The sequence below is a fragment of the Andrographis paniculata genome, unplaced genomic scaffold (genome assembly GCF_009805555.1).
Source record: "Andrographis paniculata isolate CXL003 unplaced genomic scaffold, ASM980555v1 Contig80END, whole genome shotgun sequence".
In the NCBI taxonomy this organism is placed as follows: Eukaryota; Viridiplantae; Streptophyta; class Magnoliopsida; order Lamiales; family Acanthaceae; genus Andrographis; species Andrographis paniculata.
In genome coordinates this window covers 2,670,998-2,697,331 of record NW_026137618.1, presented here as the reverse complement: position 1 = coordinate 2,697,331, position 26,334 = coordinate 2,670,998, and the positions used below count along the sequence as shown (strand labels likewise).

General features: G+C 33.4%; 1 protein-coding gene across 1 annotated transcript; it reads right to left on the bottom strand.

The window, feature by feature from the left end:
• Positions 1-10,765: 10,765 nt before the first annotated feature.
• Positions 10,766-24,684, bottom strand: LOC127240921 (protein transport protein Sec24-like At4g32640). The gene is made up of 26 exons (XM_051259775.1): positions 24,549-24,684; positions 24,360-24,425; positions 23,400-24,211; positions 22,535-22,744; positions 22,302-22,376; positions 22,067-22,165; positions 19,748-19,859; positions 19,249-19,376; positions 18,347-18,466; positions 17,854-17,934; positions 17,530-17,607; positions 17,221-17,313; positions 16,720-16,774; positions 16,164-16,240; positions 15,336-15,407; positions 15,142-15,225; positions 14,831-14,950; positions 14,636-14,704; positions 13,923-14,000; positions 13,633-13,771; positions 12,709-12,873; positions 12,056-12,201; positions 11,794-11,976; positions 11,509-11,597; positions 11,384-11,415; positions 10,766-11,231 (listed from the first exon to the last, which is right to left on the bottom strand). Exons 3-26 carry the CDS (start codon positions 24,189-24,191, stop codon positions 11,125-11,127), a joined length of 3,204 nt encoding a protein of 1,067 aa, XP_051115732.1. The 5' UTR covers positions 24,192-24,211; positions 24,360-24,425; positions 24,549-24,684; the 3' UTR covers positions 10,766-11,124.
• Positions 24,685-26,334: the final 1,650 nt, after the last annotated feature.

Sequence of the window (26,334 nt, the reverse complement as noted above, 5' to 3'; positions counted from 1 at the left end):
TGATGTCATTGCATTTTATTTTATAAATGGATATAAACTTGAATTTTACCAGTGAAGCTTATGCTGAATTGGATTTAGATAATGTGGATCCTAACATTATAAAGAATGCAGAAGTAGAATGTTTTTCAATTGAAGAAATAAAGTATAAACTCTTTCGTGGTCAAATTGTAGAAGATGGTGCTACAACGTATGTTTTATATTCAGAATATGTTCGTATGAAATGATTTAACGTGAGAAAGGAAAAAGATCTTTATAGCATAAAGAAATCCAATTTTTTAATTGAAAAATGCTACCATTGTTCTTGTGAAGGTGTAAAAAACGATAAAAATCTACAAAAAAGGTAAGTAATTATGAAAAAAACAAGTTTTCGATGTGGATGTAGTGTAAAATTGAAAATTTCTCGTACTGAGGGAAATTTATGGAGAATTGCAATCTTTAATCAAGAGCATAATAATGTTTTGTATGATCACGATGAGATTCATTTGTTGTGTTCACAACGTAGATTAACAGAAAATCATAGAATTGTGTATAGTACTTTAGTAAATGTCGGTATGCAACCCACTAAAACTTACAAGTTAGTGAAGACTATAGCACATGGAGAGCATAATCTTGGGTTTACTGAAAGATATGCAATTGATGAAGCTACACGGGAAAGAAGAAAAGGACAGAAAATTGATGGTGGAGATGCAATTTCAGTGGTTTAATATTTTAGGAAAAAATCAATTCAAGGGCCAAATTTTTATTGGAATATGGAAGTAGATGATGATGACATTACTATGTTAAACTTGCTTTTTAGAGGTTCTCAGTGTTTAGGTAATTATTCTTACTTTGGGGATGTTATTATCTTTGACACCACATACTGTACAAATATGGATTGGTGTGTGCCCTTTTGTTGGTATTAATCATCACAATTAGAATATCATGTTTGGTTTTGCATTCTTGACAGATGAGACACAAAGATCATTTGAATGTTTATTTCAGGTATTTCTTGAGTCGATGGGAAACCAGCAACCTAAAGTGATATTCACTTATCAATGTTAAGCAATGATGAATGCAATCCATTGTAAGTTTCTCGATGTTTTTCATGGATTATGTCAATGGCATATTGGACAAAATTCTTCTTCGCATTTTGGAGATTTAAACAACTGTGAAATTCAAATCTTTGTGGAAAAAGTTCATGAATTTCTGTAAATTTGAAGATGAGTTTGAAGCAACATGGAATATACTTGTGGATGATTATGGTGTTGGAAAAAAGGATTTGGTTTTCTATGATGTATAAAATAAGACAAAAGTGGTCAAAAGCTTTTAGTGTTAATATATTTTTTGCGGGACTTATGGCAACGTCTCGAAGTGAAGACACTAACACAACATTGAAATTTGAAATTGGGAATAGCACGTCCACTTTCTATATTGTGTTCATAGCTATGAACAGTTTTAAAGCATTTGAGGGAAAGAAGAAGACAAATGATATTGAATCTCGTCATAAAAAGCCTTCACTTTTCATTCCACACAATTCATTGCTAAAACAAGCTGCTATGGTGTATACACATCAAAATTTTAAAATGTTTGGCAGCAAGATGCGAGGATAATTGTCAGTTGGATGCATTGAAGAACCTCGAAATTCAAATTCTTGTTTGAGGATTTTGAAATTGGTGACTCAAATGGTCATATTGTTCATCTTGACAGCCAAACAGTTGAAGTTCAATGCACATGTCACAAATTTGAAACTACTAGTATGCTATGTAAACATACTTTGAGTGTGCATGCTTATACTTGTCAAACAAGCATACCCGATAAATATATTTTGAAACGTTGGACCAAGAATGCAAAAGCTGAGATATTTATAAAACCACTTGGTGACTCAAGTAGAAATAATAATAGTGGTTCACTTTCTGAATTGGCATTCCTAAATCTCACAACAAAGAAAGTATATGATATTACATTGCGAAGCAAAGCTCATGTTGAGGTTAGATCAATTATGATTGATGGTATATAAGGAATTAAAGAAAAAATGGAAGTTTGGTTTAAATATATGAATTTGAGTGATGCAAATTTTCAGACAATATAGACAGTAGTCAAACTGGAAGTCTTGTTCGCGATCTGCCAATTTTAAGAGGGTGAGGATCAACTGTCAATATCCACAAACGACATTGAGATGATAAAAGTAAAAAAGGAAAAGGAAAAGTTAGCACATAAGTAAGTTTTATTACTCAAACACTTGTAACACCCCCAGTTGGCTCATACTGGAAATGCTACCGCCACACTGCATCATGAGGTCGTCACCTCCTACTTCGGGCCCCACAACACAGTGTTAAGGCTAAAATTAATTATATAAGCATTTTATTATTTCCAAAAAAAACAAGTTTATAAATATTTACAAAAACATACTCCCAAAACGGGAGGTTTTTCTAGTTAGAATTTACATATAATACATCAGATGCAGTTCACTCATTCAGCCCGTCTTTCTATCTCCCGAGACGTCCCATGTCCCGGAGGTGCCATGCGTACCTGAATCAATAGAATTAAATCCATTTTAAGAACTAACATAAAATATGCCATGTCATGCTCGAAAATAGAGTTTAATTTCCGTCATTTGCAAAATAAATGCCATGCCATGCCCATACTGAAATAATGTAACAATAATGTCAAAATCGACAACTCATGCACATATACCCATATACATATGTCAAAGTGAGCAGCCGGAATAACCTCGGCTCCATAATAACAGCTCACTAGACTATCATCAATAAATAGCCGGAAAATCCTCGGCTCAAGGAAGGACCTGGTAAACCCATAATAATATAACGGTCACCCGGTCACTCCCATATACCCACCATACGACTCCCGCAATCAATACATGGATAGTCGAACGTTGTCGCCATTAACCACAAGACACCCCATAGTCTGTGATAGCGAAGATAGGACCCTCCTGTCTAGCCCTACCCCGTGTAACGTAGTAGAATCCGTGCAACCTGGAATCACCCGAAGGAAACCCGGAAACTCTACTCCTCCTCGCACGCCCTAACGGGATCGCGTTTGGAGTTTGGCATCTAATCCTAAACTACCGGTAGACCTCACTAGTAGCTACTCCAATGAGTGGAACAACACCGAACCCGAATGATTAGACCAAATACGTCTCAACTGCAATGGGTCTAATCCCTGAATGACCGTGCGACTAAGTCACCCAGTTGTCCGACTACTATCGTCCACTATCGCCAAAGTGTTACGGTACATCGGGGTCGAATATCCTAACCCCAGATGATGCCCTCGCCTAGCACTACCGCACACGGCGACTAAACGATAGATCCATAAAACATATCCGATAAATCGTGCAATGTGTGCAGCATGTCAATAAGTGAATTTAATGAAAAGGGCTGGTGAGACGGCCCACCTATCCTCCTTTTTATAAATTCACCAACACGATCAAATACGTATATCAAATATCGTAAAACGAAGTTTCACACATGCATATACACACACATATATACATATATAGATGCACTGACCAAATGATTCCACATAATATCATATCAATATCAGAATCAGAATCACATGCAACATAAATACCTAATTTTTTAAAATTAGATTTAATTCCCTACTGCTTACCTCCTACCGATACTTTCTGGATTTTATAACTTCACCCAAATCTCCTCCAACGTACACCTGTCCCATTATTTACTCAAATCAGATGAGCTTTATGCTTATTCTCAGGAGCTACCTGCTTATTCAAAAGCTAATTTCTATAATTAACTCGTCGGGCTCCAAACTTTTATATTTAGTAGAATATGATATTCTAGCTATAAAATCCTTCTACCTCATAATATTTATATTGCCCGATTATTAAATAAAAATACGCAAAGGTATGAACAAGCAGGCAGGTGCGATATACTGCCGTTTTTTATTCGACTTGGATTGGTACGAAATTCTCAAAATATAATGTCGGCGCTACGAATAGGCTATTAGCTAAAGAAATTCATCGATTAAATAGCTAAATAGCCAATTTTGAATTTTTTGAAGAATTTCTAATTTAATATTCCCAATATTGAAATTCATATTAAAATCCATAATTAAATTCTACGTATAACAAGGAATACAATACCGAAATCGGAATCGAAATCGAACGGCTAAATCTTTTTCTTTCTTCTTTTCTTTTTCTCCTTTCTTCTCCTTCGCGTTTCTTCCTTTGCCCTCCGCTTCACAGGTAAGTTTGCTTGTTTTATATATATAATTATATTATTATTATATATATATTATATACATTATATTATATTATATTATTATTATTAGCGTTATTATTATTATTATTATAAATATTATCTTCATCATCATTACCTTTATTATTATTATATTATATATTATATATTATATTTATATTTATATTTATTTTTAATTTTATCGATATTTATCCATTTAACAGTCTATTTAATTATAACTAATATACAAAATTGGAATATAATTTATCCCAAAATATTAGTTTCTTGATTCCATTACTATTGTCAAATATTTATATGCTATAATAATATTACTTTATACATTCCGAAATCGGGGCATTACACATGTATTCAATATTTTGATTCATTATTATTAATTTTTATGTTATTTTTATTATTGTAGGAAATGGTGGTTAAAGGGAGCAAAAATAGTCAAAATTTACTGTCATGCAACACTAATTTTATCTCAAGAAAATTCTGATGTTGCAATGGTTGAACTTGATCCGGAAAATGATCATTGGTTTTATTTAGAAAATTTGGTTAATAAAGCTAAGAAAGTATTTTGTGGCTTATCATAGTTTTCCTTTCTTATATATATTTTTATTGACTTGTTGTCAAGTTCTTTTAATTTGAAGCATGTTTTTATGTTTATTTACATTTTAAGTGTGGTGTTTTTTTTTTTTTAGGTTGGATATTTTGTCTGAAGTACAAACTTTTTGTCAAATCAAATCAGGTAAGCCAAATAATTTTTCTCTAATTGAAATGATGCAGATGTCTAAAGCCCCCATTTAAAAGTTTGTTGATTGTGTATGTGGTTTTTTGTTTGTTATTTTTTTTGGGATTTGATCATTGTATGTAATCTTTAAAATAGTTTTCCTTTGTTATGTGCTCAATCTTAGGTTGTAAGAATTTTTTTCTATGCAGCGATCTCTTTAAGACTTATGACATTTATATGATAGTAACCTTCATATTGTTGTATCAAAATTATCGATATTATTATATATCATTTGTAAAATTGATTATAGAAGACATAAAACTAGTAGTTTTAGTAACTTCTATATTTCTTAATAACAAATTTCTGACTATTTGTAGGAAAGGAGATGGAGAACTACTAGCAGTTACCATCTCATGAAGCTAACATTGATTCGCAAGGCCAGATGCTAACTTTAATTGAATACCTATTGGTGCTTTACCGTGCATTGTTGTCTGCTCCAGTATGGTATTAGTTCTTTTTGAACATTGAATATGGTAGCCTCTTCTCATCCTTGATGACTGGACTGTACTTAACTTACAAACTTACATTTGTTGTTGAGAAGGTAGTAATCTTGTTTTCTTTGGGTTGATGGTTTCTCAGTATTTGAGTTTTGTTAAATACTTAATTTATGAGAGCCATCAATTTTTAACATTTTAGTAAATTTGTTTAGTATCTTAAGGTTTAGTCATGCATGACTGCTCTGAAAGAATTGTCAAGGAAGGATGTCCATTATGGAGCTTATGCTAAAACTGAGCAGGTGTTAACTTTATATGAATCCATATGTTGAGTTTGTATAACTTTTATCATTTTTTCAGAAATACACTCTCAACCGTAGTCATATGCATACTCCTTGGGGAAGGAATCAATTCCTGATATAATAGTGGTTGGCCCTTTTTTGTATGTGCTAGATCTGTCTTGGCATAGATCCTAATGAATTCTATCTATGGAAGTGTGGAATTGTGGTGTCCACTTAGCACATATGTTTGTGGATCCCTTGATATTTTAGTGCAGATGTAATTGTTCCTATCCTGCAATGATATGGAACTTATCTGATCATGCAATGGTTTGAAAGATACTGTGATTGCAGAAAACAATAATTGTGATCTTTATTGGATCTTAAAGGTTGAAAATTTGATGTTTGTCTAACAACAAATCTTATTTATAGGTTTATATGTAATGATAATGCCAAGGAATGTACCAAAATCCACATATATTGCTTTGCATTTCACTTTCACACCATGCTGGTGTTAGTTTAGTTTTGTAACAATATAAAAGTATTGTGATGCTGGTACTTGATTGATTTCTCATACTAGTTTACGTTCTAGGCACCACTTGATTGATGTTATAATCTCATATCACAACCTGGCTTCATTTCAATGTTTCTGAAAATTTAATTCTAGAGCATAATTTAAAAGTATCTAAAGATTTCATTATTATGGTAATATACAACTTAAGCAGAAGACCTGTGTGCTATTTTACAGAAAAATTCTCTATAATTGTGAAAAGAAATGAGATTTATTGAATTTTTTAAAGAAAAAATCCATCCAGTTGTATAATTTAACCATAATTCAATAATTAAATATTTTTACAGCAAAATTAATTCACATGATCAACAATATCTCAAAATCCTTAGTTGTCAATATATGTCACTCACAAAAATTTTTAGTATTTGTAGATACCAAGATTTATTCATTCACAAAAATTACTTCATATGATTCATTCCAACAAAAATTACAGTGAATTATACATTAAATGAATAATATTTCTAGCTGTATCAATTAGATACTTGAGATGAGATGGAGAAGAGTGTCTTGCCAATGACACTGTTGTTCTACAGATTTACAACTTTGTCTGTTGTTTGCTTCAACCTTAGAAGAAGCCACCAATTCTAAAATCATCATTATTCTTATAGGATTTGAATGGAAAGTTAACATTTCCAAATAAATGAGAACTAAACAGTTGTTGTAAACATTAATCTGAACAACACCTAACAAGTATGGCTTGTTTAGCTATTACACCAATTACATATAATATTTAATTTATAGTTATAAGTGGGGCAGAATAATATTATTGTTTGATAAATTTAATGAAGACAATATAAGGTAGGTATCATCTAATCATAGACATACACATGCATATGCCAGCCAGTAATTTCCAAGAACTACTGGACTAACTCTAAACCACTGAATTTCTTAACATAATTAAAAACCAACTGATTATTCTTCCAATGCTAGTTGAGCACCTAACAAGCTGACTTGGGTCCTTCACAGTAAGGTAAATAATCGGAAATGCAGAGATGGCTATCAATGAGGTGATCATTACGAGGGGCCTATCTCTTCCAGCAAAGATTTTTTGTCCACCATCGCCACCGCAATGCCTTGTCATTGAAGCTTTAACCTTGAATATACTCTAAGATCGACTTCCTGCCCTTAACAATATACAACCTGTTGAGGAATAAATCAAATTAAAGATTGCAACAAATCACTGTTCTTTTTTTCTAAAGTTACAATTCCTTCAATTTCTAATTTGAATACATTTTTACAATTATTATTTAAACAAAAATTCAAACATTCCGAATCTAAAGAAACAAGAAACAAACGAAAGGAACAAATATTATATTTTTTGCCAACATGACTTTGTACAAAATTTGTTTATCAATTATAATTTCCTCAAAATATTAGTCATCATATTTAATATTTAATGCAACAGCCCTCGTGAAAATAAGGTCGAAAAATTATCAATGTTATTCCCCTACTCAATTGGTATCTGAAAAAGTACCAAATATATCTCTCCTGCGAATTTTCGGGTGTGCTGTTTATGTGCCAATTGCGCCACCCTAACGTACAAAAATGGGACCTCAAAGAAGATTGGGTATATATGTCGGGTATGAATCACCCTCGATCGCAAAATATCTTGAACCAACAACGAGTGATTTATTTACTGCGAGGTTTGTAGACTGTCACTTTGATGAATCTCATTTCCCAACATTAGGGGGAGACAATAATCAACTGAACAAAGAAATTTCGTGGAAAATACCACTTGAATTTGATCCTCGTACAAAACATAGTGAACTTGAAGTTCAAAGAATTGTGCATTTGTAGAAAATTACAAATCAATTTCCTGATGCTTTTAAATATGCTGCCAGAGTTACGAAATCATATATTGTAGCAGTAAATGCACCAGCTAAAATAAATCCTCCAGAAAGGAAGGTGCCGAGTGCTAATGAGCATACTTTCCGCGTAAAACGTGGGAGGCCATTGGGTTCCAAGGATAAGAATCCACGAAAGAAGAAAATTGTAAATACTGGTGAAGAAATCAACAACAATCGGATACCTGAAAAGGTCAGTACAATCCCTGAAGAGGTTGATATTAAAAATTCTGATGAAAGTGAAGATGAAGTTATTGAAACTTCTGTTAACTATACCACCAGTGGAAAATATTGGAACAGAAAGAAAACAAATATTGATAATGCATTTGCATATTATGTAGCACTCGATATAATGAAAGATGACGATGATTATGAACCAAAATCAGTTGATGAATGTCGGAAAAGAGATGATTAGGCAAAATGGAAAGACGCAATTAAGTCTGAATTGGACTCATTAAATAAACGATAAGTGTTCAGCCCTATAGTCCAAACACCTGTAAATGTAAAACCTGTTGGCTACAAGTGGTTGTTTGTGAGAAAAAAAATGAAAATAATGGTATCACAAGATATAAAGCAAGGGTTGTAGCCCAGGGGTTTTCCCAGAGACCTGGCATTGACTTTGAAGAAACATATTCGCCGGTCATGGATGGAATAATATTCAGGTATCTGGTGAGTCTGACAGTATACAATAATCTTGATATGCGATTAATGGATGTAGTTACTGTCTATGTTTATGGTTCCTTAGAAAATGATGTCTACATGAAAATTCCAGAAGGGATTAATATACCTGAATCATTCAAATCAAAGCCAAAAGAATCATATTCCATCAAATTGCAAAAATCTTTGTATGGGCTCAAGCAATCGAGCCGAATGTGGTATAATCGTCTCAGCAAAATCTTAACAAAAGAAGGTTACATAAATGACCATATTTGTCCATGTGTTTTTATAAAGAAAAATGGGTCAGAATTTGTAATTATCGTTGTGTATGTCGATGATCTCAATTTAATTGGAACTCCTGATAAAATCCAGAAAGCTGTTGAATATTTGAAAAAAGAGTTTGAGATTAAAGATTTTGAAAAAACTAAATTTTGCCTTGGTTTGCAAATTGAGCATTTGGAGAGTGGAACCTTTATTCACCAATCAAATTATACCAAAAAGGTACTGAAACAATTTCTGATGGATAAGTCACATCCGCTAAGTATCTCAATGATCGTTAGAGCACTCGATCCAATAAAGGATCCATTTAAATCAAAAGAGGAAAATGAAAAAACACTTGGCCCAGAAGTGCTATATATGAGTGTTATATGTGCATTGATGTATCTTGCTAACAACACCAGACCTGATATATCATTTGCTGTAAATTTATTGGCAAGATTCAGCTCATCGCCTACTTGACGACATTTGAATGAGATTAAGCACATTTTTCATTATCTCCAAGGAACAATTGATCTTGGGTTATTTTACTCGAAAGATTCTCAACATGAATTAATTGGATTTGCCGATGCAGGATATTTATCGGATCCTCATAAAGCCAAGTCGTAAATTGGCTATATATTTACTTGTGGCGGAACTGTGATATTTTGGAGATCAATGAAACAAACTTTAACGGTCACTTCTTCAAATCATGCTGAAATATTGGCAATACATGAAGCTAGTCGAGAATGTGTTTGGTTGAGGTCAATGACTCAACATATTCTGAAAAATTTTGGGTTAATACCTGACGATAAAATTCTCCCAACTACATCATATGAAGACAATATGGCTTGTATAACCCAATTGAAATGGGGTTACATTAAAGAAGATAAAACGAAATATATTTCACCAAAAAAATTTTTCGCTCATGATCTATAACAGAATGGTGAAATTAGTGTGCAAAAAATTGGATCAGATAATAATTTGGCGGATATATTAACCAAGGTATTACCGACTGCAACTTTTGAAGAATTGGTGAAGAAAATTGGAATGCATCGGTTCAGAGATCTCAAATAATGCTCATATCGGGGGAGCAAATAACTACAAGAATGTTGTACTCTTTTACATTCACTGGAATTTTTTTTTCCACATGATATTTTTTCTAATAAGATTTTAACGAGACACGTTCTTTGTATAAAAGCATCCAATGGAGAATGTTATATACATAGTATTTTTGTGTACAAAACGTGGATGCTACGTGGCTCAAACAAATCCTTCTACTTACTATAACTTGTAATATAAATATAAGATGAATAGAATCAAACGCAACATTCATTTACTCCAACTAATCAATGTCCCTCTTTCTATAATACATACATCATATATATACACACTAAACTATATATATTATAATATATAGAAGCCACATACTTCTATATATATATATATCTACATTATACTATATAACATTATATACAATGTATAAAATAGTGATTAGCTGTAAAAATAATTAATATGCTAATCATATACTAATATTACAACAGGAATTTCAATATTTCTATTAAAAATGAAAACATGACCATTTTCAAAAAAAAAAAAAAGAAAAGAAAAAACTAATAACATAAATTTGAATGACAATATATATCTATCCCTTTCGAATCCAAATAAATGGACATATATATAGATAGATAGATAGATAGATGGGTCGGTTGTTGCATACTCGGTAAACTTGCAGCAACAAAACAAAAAAGTATTTTGTATATATGTTTTTAACATAAATGAACAATGGTGGGGTCCATAGGGTATGCATGTATCATGGTAAGCCCGGAGAATATGTATGATCCGATCTGATCCTTGAAAAACAAAACAAAACAATAGCCTATTTCCTTCCACAGTTCAAAAGAATGTAAGAAAAAGCAGCCACAAGAGATGATGTAACTTATTGCTATGTAGGAACCATCAAAACAAAATATGATACGATCTCATTAAAATCCTCTCCTGAAAAAGCTCAGCTCGGCCTCTCCGGCGCATAATGAGGTAGCCACATTCTTCTGCCAGCTTCAGATTCAGGTGGTTGGCAGTTTCGCGCATCTCTATCTTCAAGCCATTTTGCTCTGAATCTGTCTATGAATATGTATTAGATATTCAACATATGATGGGCCACCCGGTGTTTTGTCTTCGACCATGTACGAGAAAAACATCATCCCTGAAAAGGAAAAGAAAACCGGGAAAGATGCATATCATATTTTACGAAGCTGGAAAGAAGACGACACGGGGGGGTATAGTGCAGTTGGGCTTGGGTATTCAAACCAAGAAAGTTGAGTCATTCGTATAAATAGTGATTTCTCAGACACTAACCTGATGATTCGCCCTTTTTGCAAATTTTCAAGCTGCGTTACACAAAGAGAGAAATGAACAAGAAAATTAGTTATCATGTGAGTACATGTACAGTTCCATGAGTATCAGAAGAGCATGATTGTTACCGTAGATATGAAAATCGTTGGCGCCTTATTTCATTGACAATAGCATTCAACTTCTTCGACAATGGATTCTCATATTGCTGCAAAATAAACTGAAGTGGCAAAATGCCAAAAATGTTATTTTCTTACCTATAATGCAATACATTCAACATAAATCAGTACATATTGTAAGACGAGCTTGGTTATAGCAGATGATAAGTGTGCTCCCAAATTACAAAAATACAGTGTCAACACTTGTGCAAAGACTTTAAAATAAGGGCAAGAGCCTTCAAGTATATGCAAGAGAACCTGATTTGAAATTTCTTCGACTGACGAAACGTTGAAAAGCTTCTGCAGAACATTTTCCTGAGCGGTGCTACCAATATATATTAAGCAGTCTTCGCCATTTTCAAGAAGATATATTCCATCATCAGATATGTGTTCGCTGGAAAGTGGTATAGAAGCAGGAATAGAAGCATCATCGGACTCCTCCTGACAATTTATCATTAAGAAATGAGAAGAGTGTAAATACACTTTACCATACTGACATGCACCAATCCTGAGTTTGTACCTTTTCATCAAGGTCATGAATCGATATCATCCTTGGATAGACCAATGGGATTACCAAGGGAGTAGGTAAAGGAGAAACAAAATTTATCCAGAAGGACCTATCATCTATCCGTCCATCAGACCGCAATCCATTGCTTTTAAGCAAAGCTGAAAATGGGAAAAACAAAGTTGTCCACAAAGTAAGTGCTTTCGTATATAAAATTTGAAATGAGAGAGGAATCGTAACAAAATAAAATATAAGTCTTGTATAAATATTAATACAAGGAGAAGAAAATTCCATATTACATATGTATTGAAAACCTACCCCAGAAAGAAAACCAGCAAACTCTAGCATAATATACCCATCATATCTGATATAATATACCCATTAAATCTCCTCAGGGATTGATTGTACAATATTTTATCTTCTTCGTGGGCAGATCTTCCGTTTTATGTATCTTTTTTCTTTATTTTCCCTTGGCCGTGTAAGTGGTATAAACAGCTAGAATTATATATACGAGCTCCTTTTTGCATTAACATTGAAAATAAGAAATTTGCACATGTTGAATTACCTTTACAGTAATCAAGTCTAGCCAGGACAATATATATTTCCAAGTAATTAAGAAAGCAGCATTCATCAAATAAGACTATTTAGTTCGATGGCATGAAACATACCAAGTGTGTATAGAGGCAACAATTTAAGTGCCTCAGGCAGAATGAGTTGTCCAGAAGAGGATGCTGTAGCACAGAACTTGCGATAGGAATATAAAATGTTAATGCAAACATTTGTGGCCTGATCCCTGACTTGACCAAGGGGAGCTGATGGAATTTCATTAGCCGCTGTCATTTTAAGGGAAAAATGTTATTAGAAAACACAAAAACATGGTACCAAAGTTAAAATATATGAACAACAGATGTCAAAAAGTGACGAAAGATAAGACCATTTGACTGAGTAAAGTATATCATGTCAATAAGGTAAATCATTTACAAACATCAGAAGAAAGGGAAATATCAGATGCATAACTTATTATTGTTCTAGAAGAAAACCAAGCACAATAAAACACCAGCTGCTGAGGGTAAACCAAATACTGAAAATTCAACAAAAATTAACAGGAAAAATGCAATGTTGGTCTTGTAAGTGCATCCTTTTAATTTTGATCCTTTGGTTGTGTTTGGTTGGGGGTTGGATTTTGAATTTGGAATTTGCATAGTAAAAAATTTGAATTTCAATAGTTGTATAATGTAATATAAATACGTGTTGATGTGATAAAATTAATTTTTAGTATAATATAAAAAATAAGTGTGATTTGATGGGGGGGGGGGGAGGGGCATATTTAGTCAATAGTAAAATTTGTGACAAAATCCCCCAGCCAAATACACCTAGCGAACCTTGTCTAGAAATAATTTTATATATTACTTGTCACTCGAATGGTGACATTCATGCATGCTTACAAAGTGACACCTGGAGGGGTTCAAAAATGCAAACATAGGTGTCAAGGCAAGGTTAGAATCATTAAAGAAACGACGAGTGACAGACATATCAAATTCTTTTGCCACTTCCACGACCAAATTTTTTTCTCAAAATTAACAGCCAATTACCTTGTTTCAGGACACAAGCAAATTGAGTGTCTAAGTCAGCAGATCGGAACAGATTACTCAACATGTTGGTACATGGAAGGGACAAGGTTGAAACCCGAATTCTTCTTTGGCCATAGACAGTGGTGTAAAGAAGAGCACACTGCGCCCATCAAGTAATCAACAAGTTCCAAGCATATAGAATAAAAATAAATCACTTAGAAGCCATCTCATTTTCCTTCGGAAAGTAAAGAAAACGTCTCAAGAAATCTAGTATATACTAGAAATTCTTCAAGCAAAATGAATCTATTTACCTGAAAAGCACATTCTGATCCTTCTGCCAATTTATCATCATGTTTTAGCGTCACCATTATTGTCTTGTCACAATCGATCTGGGAATATATATATATATATGTATATAATCTTGGATTAAAATTTCTATACCAACAATTAGCATAAATTGGAGAAGGCTAGATTCAAGAATGCTAGCAAATAATAGTTTCTCTAAGCAATTAAGTAATCTAGTTTGAGAGAGTAATAAAAGAGCTGAAAAAAAAATCAACAAAGAAGAAAATTATTTGAAACTATAGGGTCAGAAAACTAAAAAAACAAAGAGAAAGAAACACATATGTACAGAATACAATGATAGATAGTCCAAAAGAACTCTATGAACTGCCACCACCCAAAATAGACATAACCAAACTCCCTGTTTGTGGTAAGAAATCATATCCAGTTATACAAGATACATATATACAAGGTAGCAACAAAGAAACCTATATATATATATATATATATATATAAGCTGCCAATATTAGATTCAGTTGTTGGTTGGAGACGCGTTGAAAACAAGGGTCACTATCTAGCATAGGCTTACAAAAAATGCAAGTAGAGATATTAACAGATTCTGTTGCTAATATAAGATTAGCCCTGCAAATTAATACAAGAATCTATAAAGATACATATTTTGAGAACTGAATAGAGCATGGGTATATATTGTGTCAATAAATTAAGAGAAATAGATACATACCGCAGGTAGATCAACATCAGTTGGGATGCGCTTACAGAAGTTTCCGGAATACTCCTGTACTTGAATACCCTAATGCAGGGGAAAAAATATTGGAAAAAGAAAATCAATATCACTTCCGCTTACTAACGAGACATAATTTCTCCAAGTAATTTTTTGATCTTAAGCAAGCAATATCCAAAAGTATAGGATACTCACCTGACTGCACCTAACACGCATCACCGCTTCAAATCCTTGGGGCCTTGTGACATTCCAGCGAAGATCATTGTACAGCTTAGCAGGATCAGAAAGAGCCGAGAAAGGATAATAATAGTACACCTAGACAAAAAGAAGGAATTAATATCCAGAGCCATTTCAACATGAATTGGTAGCTTTTAAATTAGGCATCTGAAAATAAACAGTAGTACAGTAAGCACGAAGTTAAACCTAGGGTAATAAATGATGTAATTGCTAAATAAAGAATGATATTCAACAACTATACATAAGAATCCAGATCCATTGTAAAATACCTGCCCTCCAGTAGTTCTTGGAACAACAGAGAGTGAAGCAATGTCTACATATGATTGAGTAGTTATGAACAAGTCGATACAGACCTGGAAATATTAGAAAAAAGAATTAAATTAATCCCAAATCAAAATATGTGTATATATTCACATTTTGTTTGGAAACATCCTGTGTAATTTGGAAAAAGTTTGACTCCCACCTGGTATTCTGCAAATTCAATGGCCATAGTTTTAAGGGTTTTGTCCGCTGGTTGGAGTAATTTGTGAGCCTCCTGAAGTGCAAGCATTAACAGGATAAATAGAGCACGGATTGCAATAGAACTAACAGAACACAACATAATTTCCATACAACCTTGGCACTTTTCCTTTGAAGTCCAAGGATGAGAATGAAGTTTTAATGAAGCTAAACAGCTATAGAGAATTATAAATGATTGATGTGAAAAATGAAAATACTGCTGTTTTGGGTTTAAGCCTATCCTCTACAACACATTCATCCAAACCCAAGCCTAAATCTCATTGTTTCCTATTTTCCTTTTGCATCACACCGCTTTGCCAATTAATAGGTCAACTCACATGCATGTTGAGATATATGCTAGAAATTATACAGAGAATCTTATAGATGATACGGTACAGACTTTTGAATCCAAATTAGCCACATGGAGATAGTATAGCAGAATTCTCATTATAATTTTATTTGTATTATCATAATTAAAATTTTACTAAGCATAACTGCGTGCATTCACAAATTGTAAGGAGCAAATGAGAAGAAAAATAGAAAACTACACTCTGATATGACACCTCCTGACTAAAACGGGAAAATTCCCTGACACTGGAGAACAAAAAAGACTGCAACAGAATAAATAATTAAGATCAAGGGTGTCATCGAATGCAAATAATCCTTTTTTCTTTTCTTTTTTTTTCAAAACTTTTTATGAAAAGGAAAGTACATGCATGTATGCATGCACATTAATATTCATACATACAGTTCAAAAGTGATGAACACTATATGACATAAACAGCAGTTTTACCTTTTCTCCTGCTGATATGTTACTTCTGCCTTCCGATTCCCTAGCAGAAAGCGATCCAACACCAGTTGAAGGCAATACTGTCATATCACAAATTATGATCATAAAGCTATGAAATGATACTTTATTCTGCTCAATAATAAGAGGCCCAGAATTTTGGAGATATCAAAGTAAGAAAATTTTTAAAATTAATTTACTTCATTCCTTGTAAATGTTGTTAGTGGCACAAACAGGTTTGACAATTGGTCATTTACACAGTTAAAAAGGTAGATGAGATTATTTGATGGAACATTTTTACAAACTGTCCTTGAAATTGGTTACGAAATGACAGAACATAAACCCTTCCTTTAACCTTTTCTCTTTTCCATTCCATACTTTCCACCAACTGTCCCCAATTCATATATACTTGTATACCCACAAGCTATAGTTTAGGGTCAATATTTGCAGACAGGAAATTTTTATCCAAAAAATGCCATGTGTGGGACATTTATTTCTGGAAACATCCACCATTACATTCAAGAAAATAAAAATTTTCAATAAAAAATTAATTCAGTTTTACCTGATTGGAAGACAAGAAGTTTGCCACCAGTACTTTTCATAGCCAAGAAAGCAGCCTAGAGTAAGAAAAGAGAAAACAAAATGAACAGTATATTATCAAAAGGACAATGAATAGTGATAAGATACAAATTATATGCAAGGAAATAACTATAAATTTAATTGTATGTGCTAAATTGTCACCAACCAGCAAAGGCAAGGGATTGATTGATTCTTCCTGATGGATTGTAATGCGCTACACTAACTAGAATCCCTAGTTCCCTACAGTTCCCAACCTACCTATCTTAACAATATCTCATGCCCGAAGCCCACAAACCTTTGTGTTATAGAAAATAAACATTACATAGTTCTAAAAAGCTATATTCCTAATTCCACAAGTACTGGGAATTTTCTTTTAACTAAGACAAGGTTTCCTTTTTTCACCATGTTAAAATCATACAGATTAACATAGTATGTACACATGTTTAAAACATATAAATTAATATTAAAAGCATGAATCTCACACCTTTACTGCAGCACCAAAAGCAGAATCAACAATTTTATTGTTCTGAAACATTGTAGGGATACTCTCCAGCAACATCTCCAAATGTTCACGGCACTGCATTTATTAAAATAGAAACAACTGCATTTAATTGAAGATTGTTAACTCAAAGAAATATCCTCACATTGAACACCTAATGCTCCCCAATAATCAAAAGGAGAAAGCTATAGAGAGTAAGAGAAAAATGAAAGAGAGTGAGAATTCATATAGCAGCTTAGGCTTAGGGTTCATTCAGCACGCCAATAAACTTGCAATGGAAATATGAAAACCAACCTCAGAAAGTTGAACAATAACATCACTTTCGAGAGGGGTGTAGACATCTTGCACATCAGGAATGATAAGCATCAAAGGCTGCCATGAATCAGAAGAAAAGCAAATTTAGCATGCCGCAGAACTTTATTCAATAGCCTGAGAAGTTTATCTCACATAATGGATAAGGTTATCAACATAGAACACTTTAGAGGTATCACAAATTAACAATGAGTAATAATGTCATAGAAAATAAGCCAATAGCAACAGTAAAAGGGCTCATATGATTTTATAGAGAAGAAAATTGTTTCAATTTGATGACTAAATGGCAGATAAATCTAAACCAACCTGCTGCAGAGCACGTTTTAGATTGTAAAAGTGAATGGTGGAGTCAAATGTAGCAATACCCACCAATGTTCGAGGACCCTCCTGCAATAAAATATTTGATCAATACCAATGCTTTTATGCTTTCAATTTTTTCTGGGAAATCAGTGTCCAACAATACTGGACCTGGTCCTATTCAACAAAACTTGAATGAAGTAGCACAAAAATTTCTTGAAATGAAAGATAAAAAGGTAAGCATTAGATCATATAATCTTAGAAAGGGGTTCACACCTTCCAGATTCAGGGTAAAAACATGTCAATTCAGTTGATTGAAGAAGCTTACACTTAAATGTGTAGTAACAGAAACCTTTTGAACACTACAGAGTGGATAGCTGTGATTGTAATTCTAAACATGCAATGCTTGAATTTGAAATTCAGAAAAGTACGTAAGTAATAGCCTCACAAAGTGGACTCAAATTACATGTTCTTTCTTATTTAGGACATAAACTTCACTTACAGGAAGATCAGATATAACTTGGCTGATTGCACTGCAAGCAGCGGCAGTTGCACCAGTTTGTATGGCATACATTGATACATCAATAAGGAAGAAAAATACTGCAGGCATTGGATCTCGCACCTGATGGCACAAAATTTCAAATGTGAACAACATTAGATGGACCATGCAACATAATAGCTGAGAAGTTTCAATACAACTATCCACACATGCTCACAAAATTTAAAGTAATATACAAGAATCTTTTCCCCAAGTTTGCAGAAAGTCCAAGATTTCCACAAACAAAAGAATCATCTCAACCTATTTTCATATTCATCTTGTCTCATTAAATTACTCCTACATAGTTGACATGAATATCTTTGAAAATTGTTTGGTTGGTACCTTTAGCTAATTTTTTAGGTTAGTGTTTAGAAAATAAATAATATTAGATTCAGAAGATTATACCACAAATTAGGAGGCAAAACTGATTTACACATAAAGAAGTCAAAAATCTTAGATAATATATCATTGGGTAATCTTCATTAAAAAATTTATGATATTTTCCTCTGCCACTAGACATTTGAAATGGCAATGCTCCACATTACAACCTAATTTCTTAATATCAGATGAAATTGATACTTCAATCCTCACATTGTGAAGCAGCATGGAAGCGGCATAAATTAGCTATAATTATGTTTCAAATATCATCTTCAACCCCTTAAGCAAATGGCTACATTGAACTTAAGAATCCTCATCCTATCTACTAAAGAATCAATTCCATGATCCTTTTTTCCAGTTGTCAAGTGAGATAACAAGCTTCTGTATCCATTCTGAAACTGACAGTTTAAAATCTTTTGCCCCAGTTTCCAATAAAAAACTTTCATCCTTATCAAATTCCAAACTATTGATTTGCACAAGATACAAACCATGTACTCCTTAGTAGCAACAAATTCTACAGTTCCCCTGCACAATTCAGGCCTCTCATCAGCATCCCTGCGCCGACCATCAGGGCCTAAATTACAGTGATAGTCACGTGGAGTTTCATCTGTGAATCCTGCAAGGAAATTGACGTGCAGACAAGAAGTTTGATAAATCACAGAATGCAGAACTTACTAGAAAATAGCAGCAGCAAAAATGCAATTCACAAATCATGACAAAAAATAACCATTACAGTAATTAATAAAACATTGGAGCGAGGTAAAATAGCATTCAAGTATACAAGATTTTAGGCATAATACAAATTGAAAATTTTGTCCCATACACATTCAGTTCGATATTGTTTCAAGTTTTTCTATACATAACAAATGCAAGAGAAAAATAAAACAAAATGAAAAGCAACGAATCCCAGGTTTATTACCTTGATAATGGAATTCCTTCCATGCAATTAATGACTTATGAAAAATTAAAAGATGAGGATATCCTTACCACATAAGTTACAAATGAAGCGCCTTCCTTGATCAATAAACTTCATAAAAGGATTAATGTAGCCTTTGCAACGAGAACATCGAACTGGTCCACTCTCACCAAAATCAACCACCTACCAACCACAGTAGCTATAGATATCAAATATTCTAATTCAACATATGAAGTCAAATGAAATTCATACGTAGCATAATCATGGACTATCCTAGGGCTGAATATGAAGTCTTATGGGTGTGTTTGTTTGGAGGTTGGATTTATTGTTGGAATTTGAATAGTAAAAATTTGAATTGGAATAGTTGTATGATATGATATAAATAGCTGTTAACGTGATGTTTTGAATGTAAAATTGATTTTAAGTATAATATATAAAATGAAAAATAAATATTTGATTTGATATTTTTAGGGAAAATTTTTGGATGAATAGTAAAAAATTGGTAAAATTTGATAAAAGAACACCCATAATAAATTTCCGAGAAAAAAAGTCTATTAAGACCATCAAAATATAATGACTAGGATTTTCTTGCCCTCTCACAAAAAGTCCTAGTAAATATTTGAGAGCAAACAAAATGTTTCCTTTCCTAAATAAAACTTCATAAGTAAAACTCTTATACGGAATTGAAATTACATGTAGAATGGCCCATACAACAATCAATGGTTTGGGCATAACATAGAATGAACTCATTATTTCTGTTTTCAATCTATTACAAGAAAACGTGTTTATTCAGACAGAAGACAACAACAAGAATAAGGAACAAGTACTGAAAATTGTAAAGTAAACAAGCCCTAAGTGAAAGAAGTTTGAAATGCATATTTTAACTGTATTCTTTTATTTATTTATTTATTTTGGTATAGATATAATTATTGGAGTCTTTGAATATATGGGAAGTCGTTGGTTCTAAAAATCAGAATATAAGTTTTGTGGTGAATCCATTTGAATTTGAATTGAACTCACAGTAAATACTGGATATTCATTATGTTGTTGAATTTATTTATATTTGTGTAAGAAAGAAAGGATGTTATTAATAAAAAAAGACATGTTTGGTAATAGGGAGTTTGAAATTTTTATGTGGATGCCAAAATACATATAAATATAATTAGTACAAATATAAACAACTGGTCATTGCCTCAGCAATATTGCCAATCATTCACCAGAAATTTTATGACACATATTTCATTCTATAATGTTTTTGGGTCAGAAACTAATAACAAGCACAAGAAAACATTCACAAAATTTCATTATTATTTTCAAGAAATGGTAATTGCTCACCATAGTATAATAACAAGTTAACAGAAAACTAACAAATGGAACATATATGCATTACATATTAAGGAATGCAATGAGTGATTCTTCCAACAATTTACTCAGCACATAAAACTCCAGAAATTGTAGTGTTTAGAATAAGATTGTCTCCAGTTATATAAAATTAAGGAATGCAATGAGTGGTTATTCGAACAATTTACTCAGGCACATAAAACTCCAGCGATTGTATTGTTTAGAATAAGATTATCTCCAGTTCATACATATTAAGGAATGCAATGAGTGATTCTTCCAACAATTTATTCAGAACATAAAGCTCCAGCAATTGTAATGTTTACAATAAGATTATCTCCAGTTCATCATAGGTGATTTGTAAATAGGCTATAACCTGAAGCCTCAAGTCAATAAACAGAGCTTAACTTACTATCTTATTGCCATCTTTTTGCTTCAATGTTCATATATACTAACTGAAAATTGCTTAATTAGCTTTGCATAGGCCAGAATTTCAACTCCTTAAAAATTTCAAAGTAGCTCTACAACCTACACTTGCATTCAAGACCCATTCTGAAAAAGGCAGACCCACTAAAAGTACGGGGGAGAAAATGGGATACAAGGAATCATGGCAAATATTTATTAAATTGCTCTGCATAAAAATCCATACATAGACAAATCAACACCAAAGCACACAAAATGTAAAAATCTTTCAATCTGAGACCATTTGAGTGAAAAGGAATAGAAAGCATAAAATGTTTGTCCACCATTGCAAAGATCTTTTCCAAATAACTTTATGAGGAACTTTTTAGTACCTTTGAATACCTCCAAAACATTAATCTTCATGCTTTGTGGATAGATATGGGCAAACGAATTCATGATGTAACAAATTGAGGATTTCCAACAACGATGTTTAATCTTGTAATTGATAATAATACAGAAAACAGACTTCCTTATATTACGACAAGTTACGAAAATAGGCCATCCATATATTCTACCAGGAAATACGAAAATATAAAACACAATAGAGGGAGTGAGAAGAGTGAAAACAGAAAAGGAAGGTTGAGCATTACTTGTATGGGTTCTTCGGAGGGATGCGGAATAGCTAAAGGCTGGACCAGTAAAGCCAATTGCATTGCAGATGTTGAAAGAAGATCAACCGTGCAAGGAATCTAATAAATTAAAGATATAGTCATATTAATATAACCATAGCCAAGGTACAATTAATATTGGTCAAGAAAAATTGAGCAGGGATCAACATCAATTGCTGAATGGAGGTACACGTAATGATGCCATTGGATATCTAACCTGATTTATCGTACACCTCATATATCGTGGACTGCAATTCCCAGTGTCTTTAACTATATAATCACTTGTTGCAGGCTTCAAAAGAAAAGATGAAATATCGAATCAGAAACAAAGTGTAACTCCATAATTGTTAATGACAACTTGGAGTATAATACAAGCAAAAATAAAAAATAACTGAAGATTTTGTGGTACATGCAGCAAATGGAACCCAATAAATATAAGGCATTACATACTGGAGGGGGATTTGCTTGATTGTCCTGACGTGTCTCATGCAAAATTACGGAAGAACTTGCAGCAAGGCGAGGAATTTGGTTGGGATCAATTCTGGACTGCCCTGTTTGACCCAAAGCCATAGATTGATTTGGAAGTGCAGGAGGTCCGGGTGGCATCCCAAACATCCGAGGTGGTGGGGGCTGCATAGGACCAGAGGGAGGTGGAGCCGCCTGAACCAAATGCTTGATTTGTCATGCAACTCAAAAAAAACTAAGGGTGTGTTCTTTTATCACATTTTACCAAAGTTCTACTATTCATTAAAAAATTTCTCCTAAAAAACATCAAATCAAACAAAATAATACTATTCATTAAAATTTTTCCCCTAAAAAACATCAAATCAAACATCTTTTTTTTTATTTTTTATATTATACTAAAAATCAGTTTTACATTCAAAACATCATATCAACACCTATTTATATCACATCATACAACTATTCAAATTCAAATTTTTTACTATTTAAATCCCAACAAAAAATCCAAACCCACAAACAAACACATCCTAAAACCTTTTGTGGATACCGAAAAATCATGTGATGTCATTAAGTTACGGTATTTCACCAAACCATCACAGAGAAGACACAATGAAGCATATAGTTTCTTTCAATTCATTGAATCCCAATTTATGCTACTTCAAAAGTGAGTTCACGTAGGTCTGTTCAAATAAATTTAGGCGTTCATTCATCTCTCATTAAACTGAAAAATATAGTACAAGCATTTAATATAACATAAACAATTCAAAAGAAAAACAAACAATGAGAACGAATGTATAATTCAAAAGAAATCAATAAAATCACAAGAGAAAAATATGTAGCAAAAAATACTAACCTGTTGTGGTTGTGGCGGCCATGTCTGCATCCCAAAAGGAGAACCTGATGCTTGAACTGTCCCGGGAACAGATGGAGAAAATGGCGACGAACCCGGAGGAGGAGGAGGAGGCATGCTTGAGGGTGGGGCAGAAAACGGTGGAGCTGGTTGCCCTATCGAAGGTATTGCACCAGCAGGTGGACTACCAAAGCTAGGCCGCATTTGTGAAGACTGAGAAGTTGCACCAGATGAAAGCATTGTTGGAGGCTGTGGAGGTCCAACTGAAGGCCTTGGCATAGTACCCACATTTGGAGGGAAGCGTGGACCACTTTGGGCCGTAACTGGGGGAACTGAGGGCGGTCCATTATTAAATGGACCTTGTGCACCAAATTGAGATGGAATTGGAGGGACTGAAGTCAAAGGCGAAGATGAAAAAGGTGCTGATCGAGGACCTGCCCCAGGTGGGGGAACTGAAGGTCTTGCCAAGGAAGATGGCAATGCCCCAGGCGGTGGAGGCCTCGATGCAAATGGAGGGGGCTGTGAAGGACCAGTAGGTCTAACAGGAGCACCCGGAGGCATAGGGCCCCTGGGAAACACACCGGGAGGGGGAGGGCCAGGTCTGCTGCCAGCAAAAGGAGGTGGCTGCTGGTTGAACGGTGAAGCATTAGAAGGCCTAGGACCAACACCACCGTAGTTACCAGATGGCTGCTGATTAGGCTGATTCATCTGAAGATTTTGCATATGATCAGCCAGGGCATTAGGGTTAGTGTTCTGGGGGAAAGACCCCGGCCTAGGTCCTCCCGGAGTTGCCATCAATTCAACTAGTCAGGTTTCTGAAATGCCCAAAATTACAGATCTTTATAAGAACTATTCATCCATTCGAAATTCACGAATCAAAACAACAGGTAAAAGAACATAATTCATTCAAAGCACGGCATCCCTTTTTCCAGATCACGCAAAAAAGACCTACACGAATCATACCTGTGGGGATAGCCGAAATCCAAGTCCGCTACACGGGAACCGACCGCTTTCCGGCAAGATATCGATCTGACAAGATCACAAAGCATGAAAAGCCATTACACAATTACAAGATGATTCAGAAACAAATCTAGCACGGCAGTCAGTATATCGAGCGTCAACGGGCAGGGTAAGGAAGGCAGAGAAATGTACCCGAAATCCGCACTGCAAAGGTTGTCGTGGTCTCCCGGGGAGAAGGAAATAAAGGGTTTAGAAGTGATGAGTCTCGACACCGCTCAACTGTGTAATTATTAGTATTCCTTCTGTAATTAGCTGAAGAAGCAGTGTTTGTTCTTTGCAACGCAGTTGAAAATAAAAAATAAAAAATAAAATAAAAAATTCCCCCTTATTAACGTCCGTACTTGTGATGTGTCTCTGAAATGTGATTGGTCCAATTCAGCCATCAATAATCTATTACGCAAATAAACATCAAAAGAGTTTTATTGCCTTTGTTTTAGAGGCCCGCCGATGTTTCGAAATAATGTTTTATTATTATTATCCTTAATATTATTCTCTATACACGTTAACTCTAGTCAAGATTCATCCTCTTGTAAACTAAACGAAACCTACGGGTGCGAGGGTTAGAGGGTTTAAATTCCTTGATATTATTTGATTTTGTGTGTCATATATTATTTGTTTAATACGACTTATTTGGTATCTTTAATTTATACATTTTTAAATTCGATCACAAGTTTATCTAAATTATATTCAGACTTCAAGTTATTTTTTTAATATTACGGATAGAAAAGTCGATTGAATATTGGACAAAAGAGATAAATTCGTTTGAGTAGAAAATTGTACGTTAAAAATTCATATCACAACGGTTGAGTTGAAAACTTTATCATAAATCATACAGAGATCTGATCGACCTAAAATTTAATAGATATATAGTATTTTGAGTTGGTTATCTGGTGCCGCAAATGAGAGGTCAATCGGAGTGGATGAGTGAGTTACAACTCAAACATGTCTTGTTGTCCAAATCGTACGATCAAATGATTTAATTTAGGCGTCTCCATTTGGCCAAAATGGCACGGAATCAATTACAAATTTTAATTACGACCTTAGTTACCGATTTAATTAATTTTAATTTCAAATTTTCTGTTTGAGGCGGTCGTAATTTATTCTAATTTCAAACATTCCTTTTAAAACGATTATAATTTATTCTAATTTCAAACATTCTGTTTGAAATTATCGTAATTTATTCTAATTTTAAACATTTCGTTTGAAATAAGATTTTATCTGGATAATTATGCGACTTAGACCATATACTCGTGTTTAACTTAGGGGTGCATAATTTGGTTTGTCTCGAGATAGACAAAATAACCAAAATATTAAACAAGCTCCATATGTAATAAATAAATAATACTTCATCTGTCCCATATATTTTGGGCCTCTATTACGGTAGATACGGAAATTTAAGTAAACTATAATTAGTAAGTAATTAAGAAGTATATTAGTAAAAATAATTATTATTTAGTAAAAACAATTATAGATTAAGATTAAGATAAATAAATAGTTTAATTAAGATTAAGAAAATTATAAAATTTAAATTTAAAATGTGATTAAAGTGGATAATAATATTTCCAAAAAAAAAAGAAAGTACAAGTTATGTGGGATTGACGAAAATAGAAAATAGAGACAAATTATGTGGGACGGAGGGAATATCTATTTATTTCATCCAAATTAGTCCAATTAATTTAGGTCACCAACCCGTCGTATTATCACTCACCGATTAATTGGTTGCGTAAATTCTGAATTTAATTTTCTAAAATTAAATTTCACCTATTAATAACTGATTATTCAACAATCTCCCACATGAGTGGAAATGCCCATAGAAAAACAGAAGCCTAACTCAATCCATTTCGGACATTGAAACATCAAGATAGGTAACTTGTGTCTTTGAATCTTCTATAGTCAATATTACAGATTTATGGTGGCC